This window comes from Lytechinus variegatus, chromosome 2 (genome assembly GCF_018143015.1).
Source record: "Lytechinus variegatus isolate NC3 chromosome 2, Lvar_3.0, whole genome shotgun sequence".
NCBI lineage: Eukaryota > Metazoa > Echinodermata > Echinoidea > Temnopleuroida > Toxopneustidae > Lytechinus > Lytechinus variegatus.
In genome coordinates, this window is record NC_054741.1 from 55,411,130 (window position 1) to 55,432,717 (window position 21,588).

General features: G+C 35.6%; 1 protein-coding gene across 1 annotated transcript; it reads left to right on the forward strand.

Annotated features, from left to right (window-relative positions):
* The first annotated feature begins 1,305 nt into the window (after nucleotides 1-1,305).
* Nucleotides 1,306-10,980, forward strand: LOC121408407 (uronyl 2-sulfotransferase-like). The gene is made up of 8 exons (XM_041599877.1): nucleotides 1,306-1,761; nucleotides 2,173-2,540; nucleotides 3,277-3,420; nucleotides 4,243-4,325; nucleotides 6,822-6,978; nucleotides 8,847-8,950; nucleotides 9,866-10,023; nucleotides 10,682-10,980. The coding sequence occupies exons 1-8, from the start codon at nucleotides 1,584-1,586 to the stop codon at nucleotides 10,852-10,854; spliced, it is 1,365 nt and encodes a 454-aa protein (XP_041455811.1). The 5' UTR covers nucleotides 1,306-1,583; the 3' UTR covers nucleotides 10,855-10,980.
* Nucleotides 10,981-21,588: the final 10,608 nt, after the last annotated feature.

The window sequence follows — 21,588 nt, forward strand, 5'->3', positions numbered from 1 at the left end:
TGCAATCAATCGCAACTCTAAAAAATCATGCGCCACTTGATTTTCAACCAATCAACGGCGCGCATTTGGGACTTCCGATTGATTTTTTGGCTTGCGTTTAACCGCATCTCTTTCTGCAACGGACCCCAGGACTTGGTTTGCTCGTGTGACCGTCGCATTTATCATCACATACATCTCATTCTTTTTTTTTATTGAAGGAAATCATAATGGAATTATGTTGATTCAATGAAATAAATTTGGAACGCAATCGTCATCTCAAGAGTTTTGTTGGTTTATAGTATATGGTTAATATCTTAACTGAAATTATAAAAACAAACAATTAAAATGACTGTGTAGATAAAGGAATGGGAAAATAAGAGAGATAGCGAGTGGAAGGGAGAGTTTTTGTGTGTATGTGGTTCCGGTGTGTGTGTGTGTTTGAAAAGAGTAGAAAATAGATCGTGGGAAGGAGAGAGAGAAAGAAAAAGAATGTGTGTGTATGTGAGCTTGTCTGCATGTGATGGCTAGGTCGGGTGAGTGTGTGTTTGTGTGTGTGCGAGAGAGAGATAGGTGGTGGAAGAAAATAGAGGGGTGTGTATTGGTGCGACGTGAGAGTGCATGTATAATAATGCATTGGTATATATGTTAGGGTGTGGGTGTTTCATGCGTGTAATTAGAGTAAGGGGGCAGAGGGGAATGGTTGGGGGCTTTAAAGGGGAGCTCACCCTGACAGAAAGTTATTGTAAGTATACCAGAAAAAAATAAAAAAATGCGAAGGATTGAGTAATATTCAACAAAGAATAAAAAGTTATTAGAATTTAAATTATTTGATTTGTGAAGTCATATGCGAGCAGTTTACCTACATTATCTTAATGGTAAAAAAAATGAATGTAATTTTCTCATAAAATTGAAAACAAATATTTCGATTGTCCCTTCAGTATAGCAATGCACAAATCATTCACAAGCGCTCCTAAAAGAACCATTAAAAATGTCATTTATGCATTTTCTACTACATGGCATGTTGGGCAGTTGCTCGTTTATGACGTCACAAATCACAAACTCAAAAATTCCAATAAATTAATATTCAATGGAGTTTCCTCTAACCTTCACCTATAGTTTTGTTACTTTTTCTGCTATGTTTACAACAAACTTTTCGTCAGGGTGAACTTTCCCTTTAAAGTACAATACTGTATCAGCATCAAAAGCGTCGAAGTATATTTACTTTAACATCGTCATGAAGATTATCCATCTCTTCTCAACGGTACAGAAGATGCGCAGACACGAAGAAACAGAATCCTTGAACAGGTTATCACGCTGATAAACGTGGTGTTTGTTGACCAGCGGGTGCAATGAAAGGGGGCAAGAATAGTCCCCAGTTTTCTCACAGGGGAGAAAAAAAGTTATGTAACGCCTTCAAAAACAGACAAAAGAAACTCGTAGAAGCATGGACCTATTATGACGGAACAATCCAATACCTTTGCAGAAACCATAGGAAGTCATGATGAAGATCCTGTGAATCGATTCGAATGCATCCACAAAGTGGATAGAAACCAGACAGTTGATATAATAACCACGTTACCTTGTCTACAAATATAAATATTAATATGTGGATGGATAAACTAAATTCGATTGGCATGGCGAACGGAAGGAACAGCCTCCGCCCATTTATCATATTATTTGTTGGATCTTTAGTGCTTTACTTCATCGTAAGACCACCGACATCACTCGGTAGTTCATCGAGTCACAGAACCAGAATAATTGAGGATGATGAGGACAGTGAAAGTATGTTTAATTCAGGTTACTTTTTTAATTTTCACATTTTCTAAATGGTTTTGGGTTGGGGTTCGAACCGCAGAGACTTAACCGTGGATGACCATTGTTTTTTTTTGTTAAAATCATGTCGGACTTGGATATTCCTTTCAACAAAATATATAGGCCTACATGTATACGTAGAAAAGGTGTGTAATTAACAGAAGTACGATATACGATTTGAAAGCCCATAAAATGATGATTAATACACATTATATTTTTTGTCGAATGCCAATATAATTAAGTTGTTTTTCTTCATCACCAGAAATGATGCCTATATATTATGATGATGTGAATTCCTGAAGGAGCTATTTGTCCTTAGAATTAAATGTTAATTTCAACTGCCCAAACCACACTTTCTATTCATCGATTTCTACATTACAGATATAGTTCTACTTAAAGAGAAAATGCTCCATCTTGAAAGTTTGGTGAACAGACTAGAAAAATCAGTGGACGTTATTTCAAACCAAAGAGTTTCAAATATTCGAACTAGAGAACGCCAGCCGAAAGAATCCTCTTCATGGCCGCTAAAGACAAACAAGATTATTCAAAAATTATGGGCATCATCATCTCTTTCGTCTGAGTCGTCATCTACATTGTGGTCGTCACTCGACTTCGTCGATGAAAAGGAGAATGATCACGTCGAACCGATCAACAATGACCAACTGGTATATAGCTGCCCGGATGATGACGGTGACTCTCACGTCTTTCAAAACGAGTTGTCTCTCTTTGGAAAACCGATATATGCCAAGGTATAGCCATTTACTGAAAAGAGAAAATATTTATTATTTTTTTAATAGTGATCAACACCTCCATCAACAATTGACGAACGATTGAGAGAAAGAGAAAAAAATCATATTCTGCCATATTTTGCTTTAGAGTTCACGGGAACCTTTGTTTTTGATAGACTGATTTTTCAAGATTATCATGGGAATTATCATTAGTTGCATGGTTGAAATAAATTATAGGTTTCAAGCAAAGGGACCAGCGCTCCTCTATTCATTTTCGATTTCAAGTTGCATTCCCTTTCTGACAAGAGAAAGTCGTCAAAAAAACAATTTAACCAATATTGATTAACATATAACTGATGAAAGTCGTTACATTGTACGCAACGCAAACCTTAGCAATAATCGTAGAACATTATTTGCTTAACTACGATGTGAAATTGATCCTGAAAATCAAGCGTACAACTAATCGCTAGCTTTTGTGTTACTGGACCCGAAACCCCGTCTCACGAATGTCCATTTTGATCAGAAGACTGTGTATCAGCCAATCAGAATTCATACTTTAAAGCTTTTTCATTCGATTGCAAACTTGTATATTACGAGGTCTAAAATATATTTTTCACCCTAATCCCCATACGAAAAACAAGCTCCCATTCATTAACGCAGTCACGATCATAGGCAGAAAAATGGGACAAAACACAGTGACTTCACCTCGATTGTTGATGTTATTTCCATTTTTTGCTCCAATTCTGCACCATTCCAGAATAAGACTATTATGTATGTAACAATGCCCAAGTGTGGAAGTCGTACTTTTGTCTGGACAGTCTTCAAACTACAGATATGTCACCACTTTGGAACTCCTGTTGGTCTGCCTTACATGCTTGCGAATGAACCGCCTGTCAAAATGGTAAGATCGTGGAGGTGGTGATGATGATGATAATGATGATGATGATGATGATAATGATGATAATGATGATGATAATGATGATGATGATGATGATAATGATGATGATGATGATAATGATGATGATGATGATGATAATGATGATGATGATGATGATAATGATGATGATGATGATGATGATGATGATAATGATAATGATGATGATGATGATGATAATGATGATGATGATGATAATGATGATGATGATAATGATGATGATGATGATGATGATGATGATGATGATAATGATGATGATGAATTGCGTTGAGTTCAGTGGCGGATCCGGGAGGGGGGAGGTACGGCCGTTCTATCCCCCCCCTTTGAGAGCCATAATCAAAATTTGTAATGTAAATATACCGTTCTTTTCTAAGTGCCCCCTATTGAAAGAGAACCTTTTTTTGTCTACCCGGCAGTCCATGGATGACGCCGGATGTTTTTGACAGTCAAAAACTGCCGTGTTGGCCTCCCGGACGTTCAAGGACCGACACGGACCACCTTGGACCTCCAAGGATGCCCAAGTCGCAACACGGTTCTCTCCCCTGACCACCCCGGATCAGATCCGGGATGGTCTGGGGTCTATTATGTGACTGGGGCTTTACATCATGTAAAAACCTGATAAAATTTTAGTAGGGGATGGATTATGAAGTTGCCCCAAACTGCCGGTGATTTTTTTTATTTATGTGTGCGGATGACATGTTTAGTTCATAAATCACACAAAGAGATATACAAAATATAATTGAAATAATTATTTACTTTATTCCAATTTATTTGTTTACGTTTTTGTAGAGGAAATATTTCGATCTTGCACTCAGACAAGTTGAAGACGGGGCTCTTGTACACGGCCATTACCGCTTTATCGACATGAGTAGGTAAGTGATTATTCGATTTAAGCACTTTTATGAAGAATTCACAAAGTTGCAATATAGGGCAAAAGTTGCAGAAAGTAAAGTTTATCGACAAGTTATGAACAAAGTTGTTGTTCTTTTTAATATAAAAGTCGAATTGTTTTTAATGAAGGTGTATATATATATATATATATATATATATATATATATATATATATATATATATATATACAAAAAGAAAATGCATTTTTTATTCCCTTTGTTATTACTTAAAACATGACACGGTGCTTTAACTCGTAAGTATATAGGTGTTTCTGTGAACTTATATTAGGAATATTATCATGGAATAAATTTAGAAGCGTATAATTTTTTAGTTGTTTCCAGGGGCGGATCCAGCTTTCACCAATAGGGGGGGGGGCCGAAAAATATTTTGATCAACATTTTCTCGATTGGCCGCTACAATCTGGCCTTTTTTGTTGGTTTTTCAGGGGGTAGTCCTAACTACTGAAGTTTTAAGTATATGTTAGTTTTTATTGCTATAAACAATATAAAGTATCTCATGTGGTCTTAATATATAATGCGAGCGCGAAGCGCGAGCTAAAAATCTTTGATATTTTATGTCCTTAGAACTGAAGATTCAGAGTAGTTTTTATAATCATGAACAAAGATAAGTATCTAACTAAACAATGCGAGCGCGAAGCGCGAGCCGAAATTTTATCATATAGTAACATGAAAAGTGACTCAATTAGGACTGTTTTTAGTGATTAATGAAGGGGATACCAATATTACCAATTAAAGTAAGTATTACCAATTAAATAATGAGAGTGCGAAGCGCGAGTTCAAAATTTCTGATATCCCGACCTCAAAAAAATGAACAGTCTAAGCGCGTTTTTATTTAAATAAACAAGCTGTGTGTCTCAAACAATTAAATGCGAGCGCGAAGCATGAGCTTAATTTTTGATATACTGACATGACAAAGGAGCATTTTGACAAATTTTGGTAAGAATTTCCAAAGAGCATAGGTTTCTCACAAATCAAACAATGCGAGCGCGCAGCGTGAGCTAAACATTTTGATACTCATAACAGATTGTGTGAATCAAACAAAGTAATGAAAGCTTGATATGCGAGCTAAAAATTTGCGTGCAAATTGATATGAGAACTGGATATATTATATTGGTTATATATTAGTGTCATTTAACCCTCTTGAATGGGATTCATTACACAGGCAATGCGGGCGCGAAACGCGAGCGAAAATTTTTATATAAAGTCTATTTTCCAATTGTTCCGCTCACCTTTTTTTTGTTTCCTTTGGGGGTCGGGCCGGTTGTTACGAGGCTGTAAATTACACATCATGGGTAAAATACCTCTTTCTTACTTTTTCTGTTTTTCGTAGTTTCTATCAAGGTAAAGAGTACACTTTTTTCTGCAGGTTGTCAAAAAATAGGGGGGACGGGGCCGGCTCGGCCCCCTCCTGGATCCGCGCCTGGTTTCAGCCAAAGAAGTGATTATGACTCTAATCGATTTGCTTCTTCAAGAATCATGTTAGTGCACTTTCTTTTGAGCGACTGAACCAACGCACAATATTTCGCCCCTCCAAACCTTTGTCTGACCTGAAGGTTCGAGTGCCACTGAGTTCTCATGAAAGATACAGACGGGTTGTACATATAACGGTATTGTGAAAATAAACGAAATTTCAAAATGACTTAATCCGATTTGTATGAAATTTCCAGCATATATGGTGGGTTTATTTTGATTTATTAATTCACTTGTTCGATTGGACTTGTTCTTTGAAATTCATGTCTCTTTAGAAAGTACATACATCGAGTCAGGTCCGACTTGATGCGGGATGGGAGAAAAGAAAAAAGAACTACCATATAATACATGTATTATTGTATATGACAATGTAAAATTCTAGACTGCCCATAATAATAACAATAATAATAATAGCCAATTTTTATAAAGCGCTTTTCCCAGAATGGCCCAAAGAGCGTTACATCATATTATTACCCCGGTCATTGGATTCATTTCAATCCAGCACGAAAAGTGCACAATTTCCACCCTCTGGGAAGCATTCCTTGCATTCGTCGCAGCCACATTATGGCGCTGGCAAAATCAAACATACATCTTTCGCATCCTACCGGGTACCCATTTAGCACCTTGGTCGAGAGTGGCAAGTGCGGATCAACGCTTTGCCAAAGGACACTAGACCAGGATGGGATTCGAACACATGACCCTCTGTTTACAAGGCGAGAGTCAGAACTGCTCCACCATGGCTCTTCCACCATTCTAATTACAAGAAACAACTTTAAGGAATGCCCATAATTGAGTTTTAAAAAATCATTACACTTCTGGCTCGGTTGATTAAGCAACATTCTACCACAGTAATATTCAGTCAATTTTTAGCCTCTAAAAAAGACCAATCCAACATTCTAAAATCTTGATCGGACACTTGACTGACGATTTTAAATTCATTTTTGTTATCGTTTTGGGTTGAATTTTATGTCTCTTCGTTTTATTCAGCTCACTGAAAAGTCCCGTAATGATCAGCATCATACGAGATCCAGTGGAAAGACTCGTGTCCCAGTTCTATTTCATGCGCCATGGTGACGGGGATATAAACAAAGAGGAACTCCTGGAGAAAATCCGTAGGCGACCAAATGGAGCTCTCTCTAACGAGGTAATAGCGAGTTTTCGCAACGTCACACAGAAAGAATTCAAGAACGCAGAAAATGAATTGAAAATGCGAGTCAAAATCACAGTGACTAGCTGAGAGGTCTTTGTCACACATCAATTTCTGCACCCCGGGAACAGCAGATGGTCGTAAGTTTCGGTGCTGACGAATAATTGAAACTGCGTTGTTTGTCCAGAGTCCAGGACCCTGTTGTACAAAGAGTTACGATTGATCCGATCAATCGTAACTCTATGGAAATCCATGAGTGTCATAATTTTTTCTACGAAAAAAAACTTGCACAATGTCCTTTTTATGCAAAGAGAACCACAGTGAATTTTCCAGAAAACAATGAATGCATGAATATACATCACAGCTAGAAAATATTTGGAACAAACATGCATAATAGATGTTGACGTTGCTGGCCGTCCATAGTTGCGATTGATCGGATCAATCGTAACTCTTTTTACAACAGGGCCCAGGATGTTTTGATTCACCACTTTTCAACGAAGACTTCTTGGTTGCTCATTGTCTGAAGGGCAATTGACAATACATTTTCTATGTATTTGAAAGCGTTCCGCGTGTCGGTGCCAAAACTCCCTATGACGATACTCCCGACAATACTGAGCGGAGACTCCTTGGTAAGGCATGGATAAATATTAAAGGTCAAGTCCACCCCAGGAAAATGCTGACTTGAATGAATAGAAAAATCAAACTAGCATATAGTGCTGACAATTTCTTCCAATTCGGATGTAATATAAGAAAGTTATGACAAAAACAGTGATATGCACAACTAGGTGAGTCAGTCGATGATGTCCATTACTCACTATTTCTTTTGTTTTTATTGTTTGAATTATACAATATTTCATTTTTTTTCATACATTTGACAATAAGGACCAACTTGACTGAACCATATAGTATTAAACAATGCTAATTCCACATGTTTAGGGAGGAATTAATCGCTGTATTAATTAAAATTGAGGAGAAAATTAGAATATTTCATATAATAAAATACAAAAGAAATATTAAGTGGATGATGTCATAGTCTCCTCATTTGCATATCAGCCAGCAGCCAACTGTTTGTGAAATAACGCGAAACTATAAAAAGTAATAACTGTCTTATTTTACATCCGATTTAGCTGAATTTTTCAGTGTTCTGCGTGTTGGATTTTCTGTTTTTATTTAAACCAACTTTTTGTTGGGGTGGGCTCCTCCTGTAAAGAGAGCACGCATGCCCCATTACTAACAAATATATAACGTGTAAATACATCCTGGGGTTGCGTCGCCAGGTACCGTTCACAGAACCGCCGATAGTACCGACGATGTTTTGTCTCAAGAAAACCATTAAACCGGAGTGCCGTAGTGTTCCGTACAGAGGTATTCAAGTAGGATGGGATTTTCGTCGTTTCATTTCCGTTGCCAGGACAGTTACACTGCTGCTCATACATAGGCGGCGGAAGCGGGGGTGGGGGGGGACAGATCCCCCCAAAAATTGAGGTGGGGGACGATCTCCCCCTAATTTTTTTTTTTTTTTGCTTGTCAATTTGTTTTACATGTGTTCATCACAAAATTTCAGGTAGACCCCCTAATTTTTTTTGCTTCCGCCGCCAATGATCTCATACCCCTAAAATTTATTATAGCCTTGTTTTTAGTAGTGATTTTCCATCATTTTGGTAGGGTTGGATAATTTGGGGAACGTGATATTGATGATTAAACGGGAAAATTGAAATAAAAAACATTGGTGAGATAAAGGGCATCAAGCGGCGGTGGGAGGAAGGGGGGGGGGTAATGCTATGCTGTACCGGGTTATTCTTAGATATTTAAGATTCTTTATTCATTTCCTTCTTTCTTTCTCTCCTTTCCCTCTTTCCCTTCAGACGATAGATGATTGTGTACAAAAAGGCAGAGCTGAATGCACTAGTAGTTTGTTCCGTAATAATTTCTACATCACATCATTTTGTGGATACGATCCTAAATGCAGGTAAAAAATGTGTATAAAAAACAAGTCAATTTTTCATTCTTCGCCATGTCCTCTTTCATTAACAGTTCTCTATATATTCTGCACTATCACCTATTCATAATGCCGTTTCACTGAGGATCCATTTGTGTCTTTTTTGTATTTTTATGAAACTCAAACATGTCAATAATGTGTTAAAATATATTTCGTTCTCTTTGAAATTTCCTCATCTTTCAGTTTCCATGTTCCCCTCCGTTCTTTTAAAGTCAAGTTCACCCCAGAACGAGCCAGTTACATCCAAATGAGAGAGTCGATGATGTCACTCACTCACTATTTCTTTTGTTTTTTATTGTTTGAATTATGCAATATTTCAATTTTTACGAATTTGACGATTAGGACCTCCTTGCCTGAAGCACAAAATGTTAAATTAATGGAATTCCATGTGTGCAGGGACGAATGAAACTTCACTTCACATGAAAATGACGAGAAAATAAAAATATTTCATATTTCATTTAATAAAATACAAAAAATAGTGAGTGGGTGATGTCATCAGTTCCTCATTTGCATACCGACCGAGATGTGCATATAAGTCTTTTGTGAAATGAAGCGAAACTTAAAATGCCATAACTTTATTTTACATCCGATTTTGATGAATTTTTCCGTGTTATGCTTGTTGAAATTTTCTCTGTTTATTCAAATCAAGTTTTTGTTGGGGTGGACTTGTCCTTTAAGGCCTACACCGGGGGCCTACAACATCGATCGATGCGAATTATTACACACTTATGTTGTGTTAAGGAAAGAACATTATTCTTTTTCATCTAATATTTGATTTTTTGTTGTTGCATATAATATCCTGAATCATTAAGATTAAATGTTTTAGATTATCTTCATTCAATAGTATGTCACTCCCCCTTTCCCGCCCTTTTCCCCTCTCAACAGTAAATATCCTAACTACGCATTGAAACAAGCCAAACTCAATGTCGATAAGTTCTTGGTAATTGGTCTTGTTGAAGAATACGATCTCTCCATGGCCGTCTTTGAAAAGCTACTCCCAGAAACGTTCGGAGGAGCAGCTAAAATATACGCGGAAAATAAAGGTAAGCAGTTACTTGGTGTCATGAGCCTCCACCGGAACGTTGTTTTCAGTGAGCTTTATCAGTCGTTTTAAATGTTAGATGATAGAAGTTACAGGGATTTTTGGATCCTAAATTTATTACCTGAGAACTGATGTGCCATTGCCTCTTCGTCATGAAATATCGTAAGGTGTGATTAAAGGCTTTTAAGGTATTTCCGCCAATTATTTCGAAATTAACATTGTTTACATTTCTGCATTACTTCGATCACAATCATGAACATGACTGTAACTGGTGGTGTATCAGGAAGGAAGAGGGGGGGGGGGGCTGCCCATGCCCAGGCGCCATTTTCGGATACATAAAACAGCAAAGGGGGAGGAGAAAAGACGGGCAACAACTTGGAAATGAAATTTACGAAGAACCAAAGGAACAATCTGGATTTGAAGCGGGTATGGAAAAGTGGCTTTAAAAGGAAAATGGATCCCTATGTCAATGCTGTGATTGATAAGTTTAGTTGTTTTTTTTTAAATGGGGTGGACATCCCAAATCCTTAACCCTCTAAAATGAAGGAAATAAAAAAAACAGCCTTTACTAGCCCTTCTACGCCACTCCTGATTATTGTGATTATTGTTTTCTCATCCATCCCTTCTCTCCCCCACCCCCCTCTCTCTCTCCTTCTTAGATCAATCAATGGAGAAATCGAAAACAAGCTACAAGTCACCGCCATCTCCGATGTCTTACTCTTTCCTGAAACAAAATTTGAAGAACGACTACGAGTTCTACGATTACGTGAAGAAACGCCTGCATAAAGTCGCTAAGAATCTTGGAATCGGATATTGTGACCGTTCATTGTAGATATCATGTCATTTCTGGGTTGTGTTTTATAAAATAACTTGTCTTAATGACCTGGGCTCCGTAACACAAAGATTAGCGATCAATCGCTAAATGAACTGACCAATCAATATCAATGTAACACGCGCATTAGGTTTAAAATATTGACCAGGAACCAATCAGTGCGGTTCTTTCATATTTGCAATTCATCGCTAATCTTTGTGTTACGGAGCCCTGATGATCAACTCTATAACAGGCCTGCTATCAGCCAATCGAATCGATTTTCAGTACACTGTAAAAACTGTGGTGTTAAAACTGACACCAGTTGGTGTTAATAGAGGACCACACCCTGAGGTGTTTAAACTACACCCTAGAGATTGAACATAACACCAAAGAGTGTAAATGTAACAACCAAAGGTGTTGTAATAACACATGGGTGTAAAACTAACACCACTAATTTAATACCGGTGTAAAACAACTGGTGTGGTCCTCTATGTACACCGGTTAACACCACAGTTTTTGCTGTGTAGTGTTAAAATGTTATTGCCAATTCGTTAATACTAAAAGTTTAATGAATTAATGTTCCATAAAAGTTTCATGTCCGTTAGGCATATAAGCTCCTGTGCCGATCGATAAATATGGATACATCCAAATTCTACAGACCATACAAGCCTTGTACACCAGTATTTATTTTCTCTCTTCAATTTTTGTTGCTTTGACGTTAAGGGTCCTCTTGATTGAATCACAGTAACTTATAACGACAATTCATGCTGTTCACCCAGGACCAAAATCCAATTGAAACCAGTTGGAATTCCAACTGGTTTCAATTGGTTTCAACTGGTTTCAATTGGTTTTAACTGGAATTTAACAATTTCCAGTTGAAACCAATTGAAACCAGTTGGGCAACTGGAAATCGTAACTGGAACCAGTTGGGTAACTGGATATGACTTCCAACTGGATCCAGTTGGGTAACTGGAAATCCTAACTGGAACCAGTTGGGCAACTGGAAATCCTAACTGGAACCAGTTGGGTAACTGGATATGACTTCCAACTGGAAATGATATCTAACTGGATCAGTTGGGTAACTGGAAATCCTAACTGGAACCAGTTGGGCAACTGGAAATCCTAACTGGAACCAGTTGGGTAACTGGAAATAACTTCCATCTGGAAATGATTTCTAACTGGAACCAGTTGGGTAACTGGAAATCCTAGATGGAACCAATTGGGTAACTGGAGATGATTTCTAACTGGAAAGATGGGTAACTGGAAATGAATTCTAATTGGAACCAGTTGGGTAACTGGAAATCCTAACTGGATCCAGTTGGGTAACTGGAAATGATTTCCAATTGGTTTCCAATTGGAAATTTTCCAGTTGCCCAACTGGATCCAATTGAAACCAGTTAATTTGCATATTTCTGCCAGTGTGCACAGATTAATGTTTTATGAGATTCATCATAATTTACAATGTATCTATTTAATTTTTTTCAATTTGAAGTACCACACTTTTTTCAGATAAGTGTTTAGAATACTTAGCAGTGAAAGCCATGTTCATAAATATCATAGATTATAATTAAAACAGATTAAAAGATAATTAGTACACCACTAACTGTTACCAAATTACATTAAATAAAAATACATATATTTGAAGATCTCCCCTACAATTATACACATATGAAAGTCTGTATTTTATCAATGCCCTTTACATTGGTATTAATAGACAAATAACACTGCTTCTGTGTTGGCATGAGCAATAGTTAGTGCAAATGCTAATTAATTTGTAACTAATTAAGTTCATTCCTACTGGAAGTTCCAATTGGATCCAGTTGGAAACCAATTGGTTTCAACTGGTTCCAGTTGCCTCCAACTGGTTCCAGTTGAAACCAGTTGCCTCCAATTGGTTTCAACTGGAACCAATTGAAACCAGTTGCCTTCAATTGGTTTCAATAGGGAAATTGAAACAACTGGAACCAATTGAAAACCAATTGAAACCAATTGCCAACTGGTTCCAGTTGCCCAATTGGTTTTAACTGGAACCAATTGGCAACTGGTTTTCAATTGGAACCAGTTGTTCCAATTTCCCTATTGAAACCAGTTGGCCAACTGGTTTCAATTGGTTTTGCTCTAATTGGTTTTAACTGGATTTTGGTCCTGGGCAGGGAGAAATCAAATTTTGTTTCCCGTCGTGATGAGGAAAAATTGAAATATTTCATATTTCATGTCACAAAATATGAAAAGTAAAAGTGAGACTGTGACACCATGGCTCTCTAATTCTATGCGTGTTTAGCATTGTTTTTTTTAAGTGAAATTGTGAAATATAGCTTTTTTATTTCATACCCGATTTCTATGAAATCTTTAATATTATGCTTGTTTGATTTTTTTCAATTTTCTAAATTAACTTTGTGTTAGAGTGATATGATAACATAATTATGTCAATTAAAGTTTAGCGTTTTTTGTATTCTATAAAAAGATTGATACAACAGGTGCTATGTATTCTTGAGAACCCGTTGATACATAGATTCGCAGGCCTATTTTAGGGAATTAAAATAATGTGTTTTTTTTATTTCGTACTTGCAAACATTATTTTGATAGTTTCATGAATTTGAAATTTTCTTATGATTTACGAGTTATGTTGCAAAGAAATTTTTTCCCATCCTTTAAAACCAAAAAAAATATTGTAGAATAAACAAAGACCCTTAATTTTAAGAATAATAAAGCGTTTAGGGTAATCTAAACCGTCTGAAGATGGCAATGATTCGACTGACTTGTTCGAAACGTTTATTTTTAGTGAGAAAAACGTTCTGGGGACATTTTGTACTCTGTATAAGAAAAAGAGCCAATCTAGTCCATTATCACACTCCTCTGGTGTTGCAAGAAACTTGCGATCGATTGCAAGTCAATTTTCAGTCCCTAAATCAATCATATGTCTTGCAGTTAATTGCAAATTAGTGATTGATCTGATTTGCTACAGCTAACGTTGATCTATCAGTTGTAAAATTGTAACAAATATTTGCAATTGATCGCAAATATTTTCTTGCAACACCCTCTTAGGGTGATACTAGGGACCAATCCCTTTGGAGTGAACTGTAAATCTTTTTATGGTGCATTTATAAATCCCTTTGGAGTGATTTACAAGAAGAGGCACATGCAGTTCACTCCAGAATGAGTCATCATACACTCTAAATGGATGTACAGTTCACTCCAAATGAATTGGTCCCTATAATAGGGAATTTTAGGAGCAGTGGACGAGAACGGCGTATAGCAGTCGTCTGATCATTCGAGTCAACGTTGTCGTCAGTCCTAGTTCTATCACTCAAAGAGTGGGTAACTTTCAAACATTGAGAAAGTTTTCCCTGAACTATCGCAGTCACTCGCCACGGTACGAAAATGATAACAAGAAGTACATTAAAAAAATATTTATTGAGTTATTTGTGTGAAAATATGTTTCATAGTTTGGTATCAAGAATATAGAAAGTTATAAAAAGCACTAAAAACAGATATATTAAAACAAGTTATATGATGACAAAAACAGATTATAAATTATTTAAAAACATCAACATTTGGGAAAAAATATAGAAACATTAAAAAAGGTAACATGAAAGGGAAAAAAACCCATACCAACATCAATGTAAAATAACATGATGTTAAATAATAAGATAAAAAAAGACAAATATTTTCAAATTGTTGATTTGCGTGCTGAAAGAGTTAATGTCATTTATCATTCTAAATGTTCCGGGTAAGGAATTGAAAAGTACGGATGCATGATATTGAATCGAATTTATTACCAAATATATCACTGTCAGGTACAATTACAAGGAATATTACATCACATATAAATAAAACATTTGGTAATTGGAACTAACATAATAATAGCAAGATGCTAATCGAGGTTAGCCCGAAATAATGTCATTATCATAGTTTAAACAATAATTTTAACTAAATGTCAATATTGTACATCAATACTCTCGCCATGTGAAGCTGGGCATAATATTTTGGCTGTATTTGGGCTGTATTTTGAATGTTGTATATATCACTTTAGCAGACTATTATTGCATCATATGATCTACAATATTGGATAATGATATGTTTGGAATGATGTAACCTTGAACGTCAAGTACCTATAGGAAAAATCTTGGATTGATTTGGGGTAACTATCAGAGTGCCTGTCTTTTAAACTCTAGTCCCACTTCACTTAATTTTGTGTACTGTTCTTGGAGGTGTGTTGTAGCCTGCGTGTACTCATCTGCGACCTGGAACTTCTTCTCAAGTTCAAGACTTACACCTGTTATGTAACACTTCTTTATTGTACTATTACATTATTCACAATGGCCAATGACCCACTTCCACCAAAGATGAAGGAGGTAGCAGTACTTAACAACCAAGTAATAAAAGATTTACTTGTCAACCAGGAATTTGCTGAACTGTTGGAATCTGCTGTTTGCAGTGCCATGGAGAAGAAACCGGGAGACATTCTTACCTCCTTTGAATCCCTCAAAGGGGCTGTATTCGACCTCCGCAATTGTTTGGAAAAGAAGAATGAGGAAATCAAAAGGCTAGAGGGAGAGCTGAGTGAACAGAATAATCGCATTCTGAAGATGGAAAGCACAATGAATCATATGGAACAGTACAGCAGAAGGTCATGTACTCGAATCTTTGGGATCCCGGAACAGAAAGAAGAAAACACTGATCAGCTGGCAGTTAAGATCATAGAAACAAAACTTGGCGTAAACTTGGACCTGGTTAAGGATATCGACAGATCTCATCGGACCGGCAGAGTTACTGAAGCTTTCAACCGTCAAATACATCCTTCCAACGCATCCAGACCAATGGATAGTATCAAACCACGACCTATTATTGTCAAACTTACAACATATAGGAAGAGAAGGGAAATCATCATGAATCGCAAAAAATTAAAAGGATCGGGAATAGTCATTGTGGAAGACTTGACTGCTGCAAATCAGAAACTGCTGACAGCTGCTCGCAACTCAAAGATCTTCAAAGCAGTTTGGTCTAGCGATGGTCGGATCATCGCACTTGTCTCTACATCTAATGGGAAGGACATGAAGAAAGTAATCACATGTGCAGGAGATATCAAATAGGAATATTAGTTACATAATTCATACACCTTGATGCTGATATATTTCTATGATCACCAAATATTTTAACTCATGAAGGTGATACTAGCGCTTTGAGAAAGCATAGTTATATGAACTGGACGCTGAAAATTTTTAACATTTTACCCCAGGTCTTTTAACCTATATGTACATATAATTTTACATTCAATCCGTTTTCTCCACCCTTGATTATTTTGGTTGAAATTATCTTGATGGTATGTGAGTGTATGTTATTCAATTGCCATTTTGGAAGTGTTAAGTGATTATGCAGTGTGTGTGTGGTATATGTGGTTGCTCTCTTAGGTGCACTGATCCTATTTCAAACTCTTTATATACTCAATGTATAAATATATTTCCTTTTAACCATTGTGAGGATGTTAATGACTTTAAATTAAACTTATTAAGTTTTTTCTCCTTGAACCAGGGCGTCAATATGGAAAGATTAAAACATATGAAAATTAATCCTTTTTGTTTACATGATATTGAGGACATCTTTGATAATGATAATATATTTTGTGATATCCAAACCGGGGGAATTTTTATAAACCAAACCGTTGCAAATATTTTTTTACTGACGAGTTAGAAGAAATCCCAAACGACGATTCCCTAAGTCAGTGGCGTAACTACGGGGGGCATGGGGGGCACGTGCCCCCCCCCCAATCGGCTGGCCAAAAAAAAAAAACGGGGAAAAGGAGAAAAAGAGGGAAAAAGGAAGAGAAACGTAGTGGGGGAAAGAAGAAATTGTTGTTTATCATAGTGTTATATTATATTATGTTATATAACATATTAAAGAAGCATTTTTTCACAACTTTATGAAACATTATTTGCTTAATTGTGTCTTCATTGTTCCTGGTGCTCGCATAGACTTTTTAACGAGATATATAGACCTGTTGTACTAAAGCCTCCCGTTTTCAAATCAATATACAACAAAATGATATATTTCCTCGCAATTAGAGTTATTATTGTTTTAAGTAGTGATATATTCTTCTTTTTCATGACTACTGAAAGTTAATGCCCTATTTTAAGGTCTTAATATAAAACATTTCCTGTCCGTGCTAACGTTCGCATTAGTGGATTGGTGAGATTTTATATGCTCTTCATGAACTCCTAAAATCAGTCCTTAAAATGTCAATTTTTCTGATCTGAATATAAAATTTTTTAGCGCGATTTGGTTAGTGAAATACGTGGGGTCTTAGTGAATTCCTGCAAACAAGCCTTGGAATGCCCCTCTTCATGTCTGAATTTCCTAGATTTTCAGCTCGCGCTTCGCGCTCGCAGTATTTCATTAGTGAGATGCGTATAATAATCATGACTTCAAAAAGTGCTCCCTGTGTTTTGATGTAATTCTAGCAAAATCAGCAAGCGCATGGCACTCGCATTAGATGACTATGGTGAGATATGTATACTCTGACTTAATGGATTCGTAACTATAGTCCTTAAAATATCCATGTTTGTGGTCAATATATAGAAAAATTTCAGCTCGCGCTTCGCGCTCGCACCATTTGGTTAGTCAAATACGTAGGGTCTTAGAGAATTCCTACAAACAACCCTTAGAATGCCCCTCTTCAGGTCTATATTTCCTCAATTTTCAGCTCGCGCTTTTGCGCTTGCATGCAGTATTTGATTAGTAAGATGCGTATGATAATCATGATTATATGACTACAAAAGATGCTTCATGACTGTGTTTAGATGTAATTATAACAAAATCAGCAAAGGATTGCAATAGCATTAGATGACTATGGTGAGATATTTATACTCTTAATGGATTTTAAAATATAATCCTTAAAATTTCCTTGTTTAGGGTCAGTATATACAAAAATTTTAGCTCGCGCTTCGCACTCGCATTGTTTGTTTAGCGAGACAGTATGATTACAAAACAATTCGCTTATAATGTCAATTTCTAGAAATCAATATGTGGTGGTCGATGGTGTAAAATCATCTGTAAAGAATATAGAGCACGGAATTCCTCAAGGCTCTGTTCTTGGTCCCCTTCTCTTTCTTGTTTACATAAATGATATCATTCAATCTTCTGGTTATTTCAAATTTTCCCTGTTTGCTGACGACACTGTAGCAACGATGAGTAAAAAAAAATTACATACACTTTACTCATCAGCAAACAGGGAAATCTCAAATGTGTCTTTGTGGTTCAAGGCTAACAAACTAGCCTTGAATCTAAATAAGACTAATTATCTATTATTTAGAACAAGAAAGAGAAGGGTACCACAAACACTACCTCAATTATTGATTGATGGTGTTCAAATCTCACAATTACATGATGTAAAATTTTTAGGTGTTACAATTAATGAATATCTTGATTGGACTCCACATATATCTGCAATATCTAAATCTATAGCTAGGGGTGCTGGTATTCTAAGAAAATTAAAATTTGTACTACCTTGTAATGTGTTGAAAATTATTTATTATGCTATTGTTCATCCATACATTAATTATTGTAATCATATCTGGGGGAATACATATACATCCCACCTTAGCAAATTACATATTTTACAGAAGAAATCAGTAAGAGTTATTACAAAATCTAATAGTAACTCAAGCTCTATCCCTTTATTTAAAGAACTAAATATCTTGCCTATTCAGAAAATGACTATTTTTAATTCACTAATATTTATGTATCTAATTAAAAACAAAATGTTTCCTCTAAAATTTTGCAATATATTCATTCAAAATCATAATGTCCATTCCTATTCAACTCGCCAGAAAAATCAATTTCATCTTCCCAAATTACGTTTAACCTCGTCATTAATATCTCTTTCCTACAATGGTATCAAATATTGGAATAATTTACATAAATCAATCAAGGAAAGTACTACTTTATCTAGATTTAAAAAACTCTGTAAAAAACAATTACTTGATGAAATATAGGATCCTTGTTTGTGTGTGTGTATGTGTGTGCGTGCGTGTATGGGTGTTTGTAGAAATTAATATACTAATGCGTAGGTTGTGTAAGTATTTTTTTTTTAAAGGATGTTTTATTATATTCTCTCAGATCAACATACATACTTTGTACAAACTATTTGAAACATAATTATAAATTATACAATAAATCCATTACAATATAATTATACAACTTATACATCAAACTTCAAAAATACTAGAAATTAATATACTAATGCGTTTCAGCAATTACAAAATGAAATATTAACAAAATATGACATGATCAGAGAGAAAAAAGGATAAAAGAAAAAAGGATTATGATTTTTTTTTTCTTTTTTTCTCAGCCCTTGTCATTCCCCCCCCCCCCCAACCCTCCCTTGAACACCCCCATCCCCTATCCGGTGGAGAACTGGCTCTGGGCTCCAGTATATGGTCTAATATAATTCAAGTTTTCCCATTTACAGAAATGGATTGTAAGAGTCCCCCTCTTTGTTGCTAATTTCTTTTCTTCTCTTTGATCCCCCTAATACTATTTTTTATTTCAATCAATGAAGGAGGTTTTTTTAATTCTCGGTTTTTGTAAATAAGATATTTAACTAAAATCAAGACATGATTAATTAATTGATATTTACCTTTACTTTTCTCCTGCTTCCCGAAAAGAATTTCCTGCCAACTAAATTTATCTATTTCAAAATTTAAACTTCTTGCACATAGATCCCAAAGTGATTTTGAAAATTCACAAGTATAAAATAGATGTTCATATGTTTCTTCTTCCCTTTCACAAAATGAGCATAAATTGGTCGAAATAAGACCAAAACGGAAAAGGTGGTGGTTAGTGTATAAAATATTATGCAAGAGTTTATACTGGAACTCCCTTAATCGACTATTCAGTGTGCAATATCTTAGTCTTAAAAATATACTTTCTATTTCCTTATTGGTAAGATCATAATTCGTTCTAATTCTGTCAAAAATGGAAGGTTTAATTTCATTTTTATATAACAGCTGTTCGTATATTTCTTTTGATTTTAAAAACATCAAATTAGTCATTTTCTTACCCAAATTGAAATCGATTCCAGAGTTATGCTTTGCATTCATTTCACTATTGTTCTTCCAACTAACAGGTAAACAGGCATAAATATGCTTAATCTTTTCAACATCATTTGCATCTAAATTCAAATTAAGAAAATGTGTATCACATTTTCGTTTACCGTTATTGTCCAAAATATGATACAGTCTATAAACCCCTTTATCGTATAGAATTTTATCAAATATACAACTCCCTTTATATCGAACAAGCTTATTATTAAAAATCACCACTTTCCCAAACTCTGTACTTCTAGTATGTCTTATATTTACCCACTCTTCTAATAAGTCCATGTAAAATTTGGAAGCTGTTACTTTCAATAAACCTGGTATATAGTCACATGAAAATAACAAATCTCCACCCAAATGTTTAGTGGCAAAATTAAAGTACCGTTTCCATTTCATATCTTCATCTTTATTTAAAAGTCTTTTAATCCACATTATTCGCTGTGCCTTTACCTGTACAGGGAAGTTTAACATCTTTAATCCTCCTTGCTTATAGTCTAAAAACATTGTATTCCTATTAATTTTGTCTTTCTTACCTTTCCATAAAAAAATCAAAAGTTAATTTATCCAATGACTCATAAACCCACTTAGGAACAGGAGTAAGAGACGCTCGGAAGAGGACTTTAGAATAGATATGCACCTTCAATAGTTGAATTTTCCCCATGAGCGTTATATCTCTTAGCTTCCAAAAGTTCAAGAGTGTTTTAATTTTGCTTAAGATTTCTTTGTAATTAAGATCTTCTTTCTTATGTTCATCTAAGGTGAAAAATACTCCTAAAACTTTAAGAAAATCCACGGTCTCGCCGAAGGAGAAGTCATAATGCAAATGTTGGCATGAACCTAATTTTAATACTTTAGTTTTGTCATTATTGATTTTTAATCCAGAAAGTTTTTCAAAATCTGCAAATAGAACTTTTAGCCTATCCACTGATTGTACATTACGAGCAAAAATTGTCATGTCATCTGCATAAAGAGCTAATCTGATTTCCTCATCTCCAAATTTAATTCCTTCAATCAGATTATCTTTTCGTAATTTATGAGCCATTACTTCAATACACAAAATAAAGAGGTAAGGACTAAGCGGATCCCCCTGCCTTACCCCTTTTTATTTCAAAATAGCCGGTGGAATTTCCTTCATTTAAAACGCAACTTAAAGTATCAGTATACAAAACTTTGACCCATCTCTGAAAGGATGGACCAAAACCAAAAGCCGTCAGAGCCTTTTGAAGAAAATGATGTGATAACGAGTCAAAGGCCTTCTCAAAATCTATGGCAAACAAAAAGCCAGGTAGATTAAAATGGGATGTATGAAAATAACATCATCTATAGTACGAATGGCTTCACCAATATTTCTACCTTGTATGTAACCCACCTGATCCCCACAACGATTTCATTAAGTATTTTCTTGATTCGCTTAGCCAAAATTTTGTTAAAATTTTATAATCTACGTTAAGAAGTGATATAGGTCTATAATTTTTCAATAAAAGAGGATCTTTCCATCTTTAGCGATTAACGTAATAACTGCTTGTTTTTGCGACGAAGCCAATTCCCGGACCAATATGCCTCATTTAAAGCATCTTTTACTAAATCTCCAATATCTGGCCAAAAAGTATAGTAAAACTCCGAAGAAAGACCGTCATTTCCAGGTGATTTGTTATGTTTC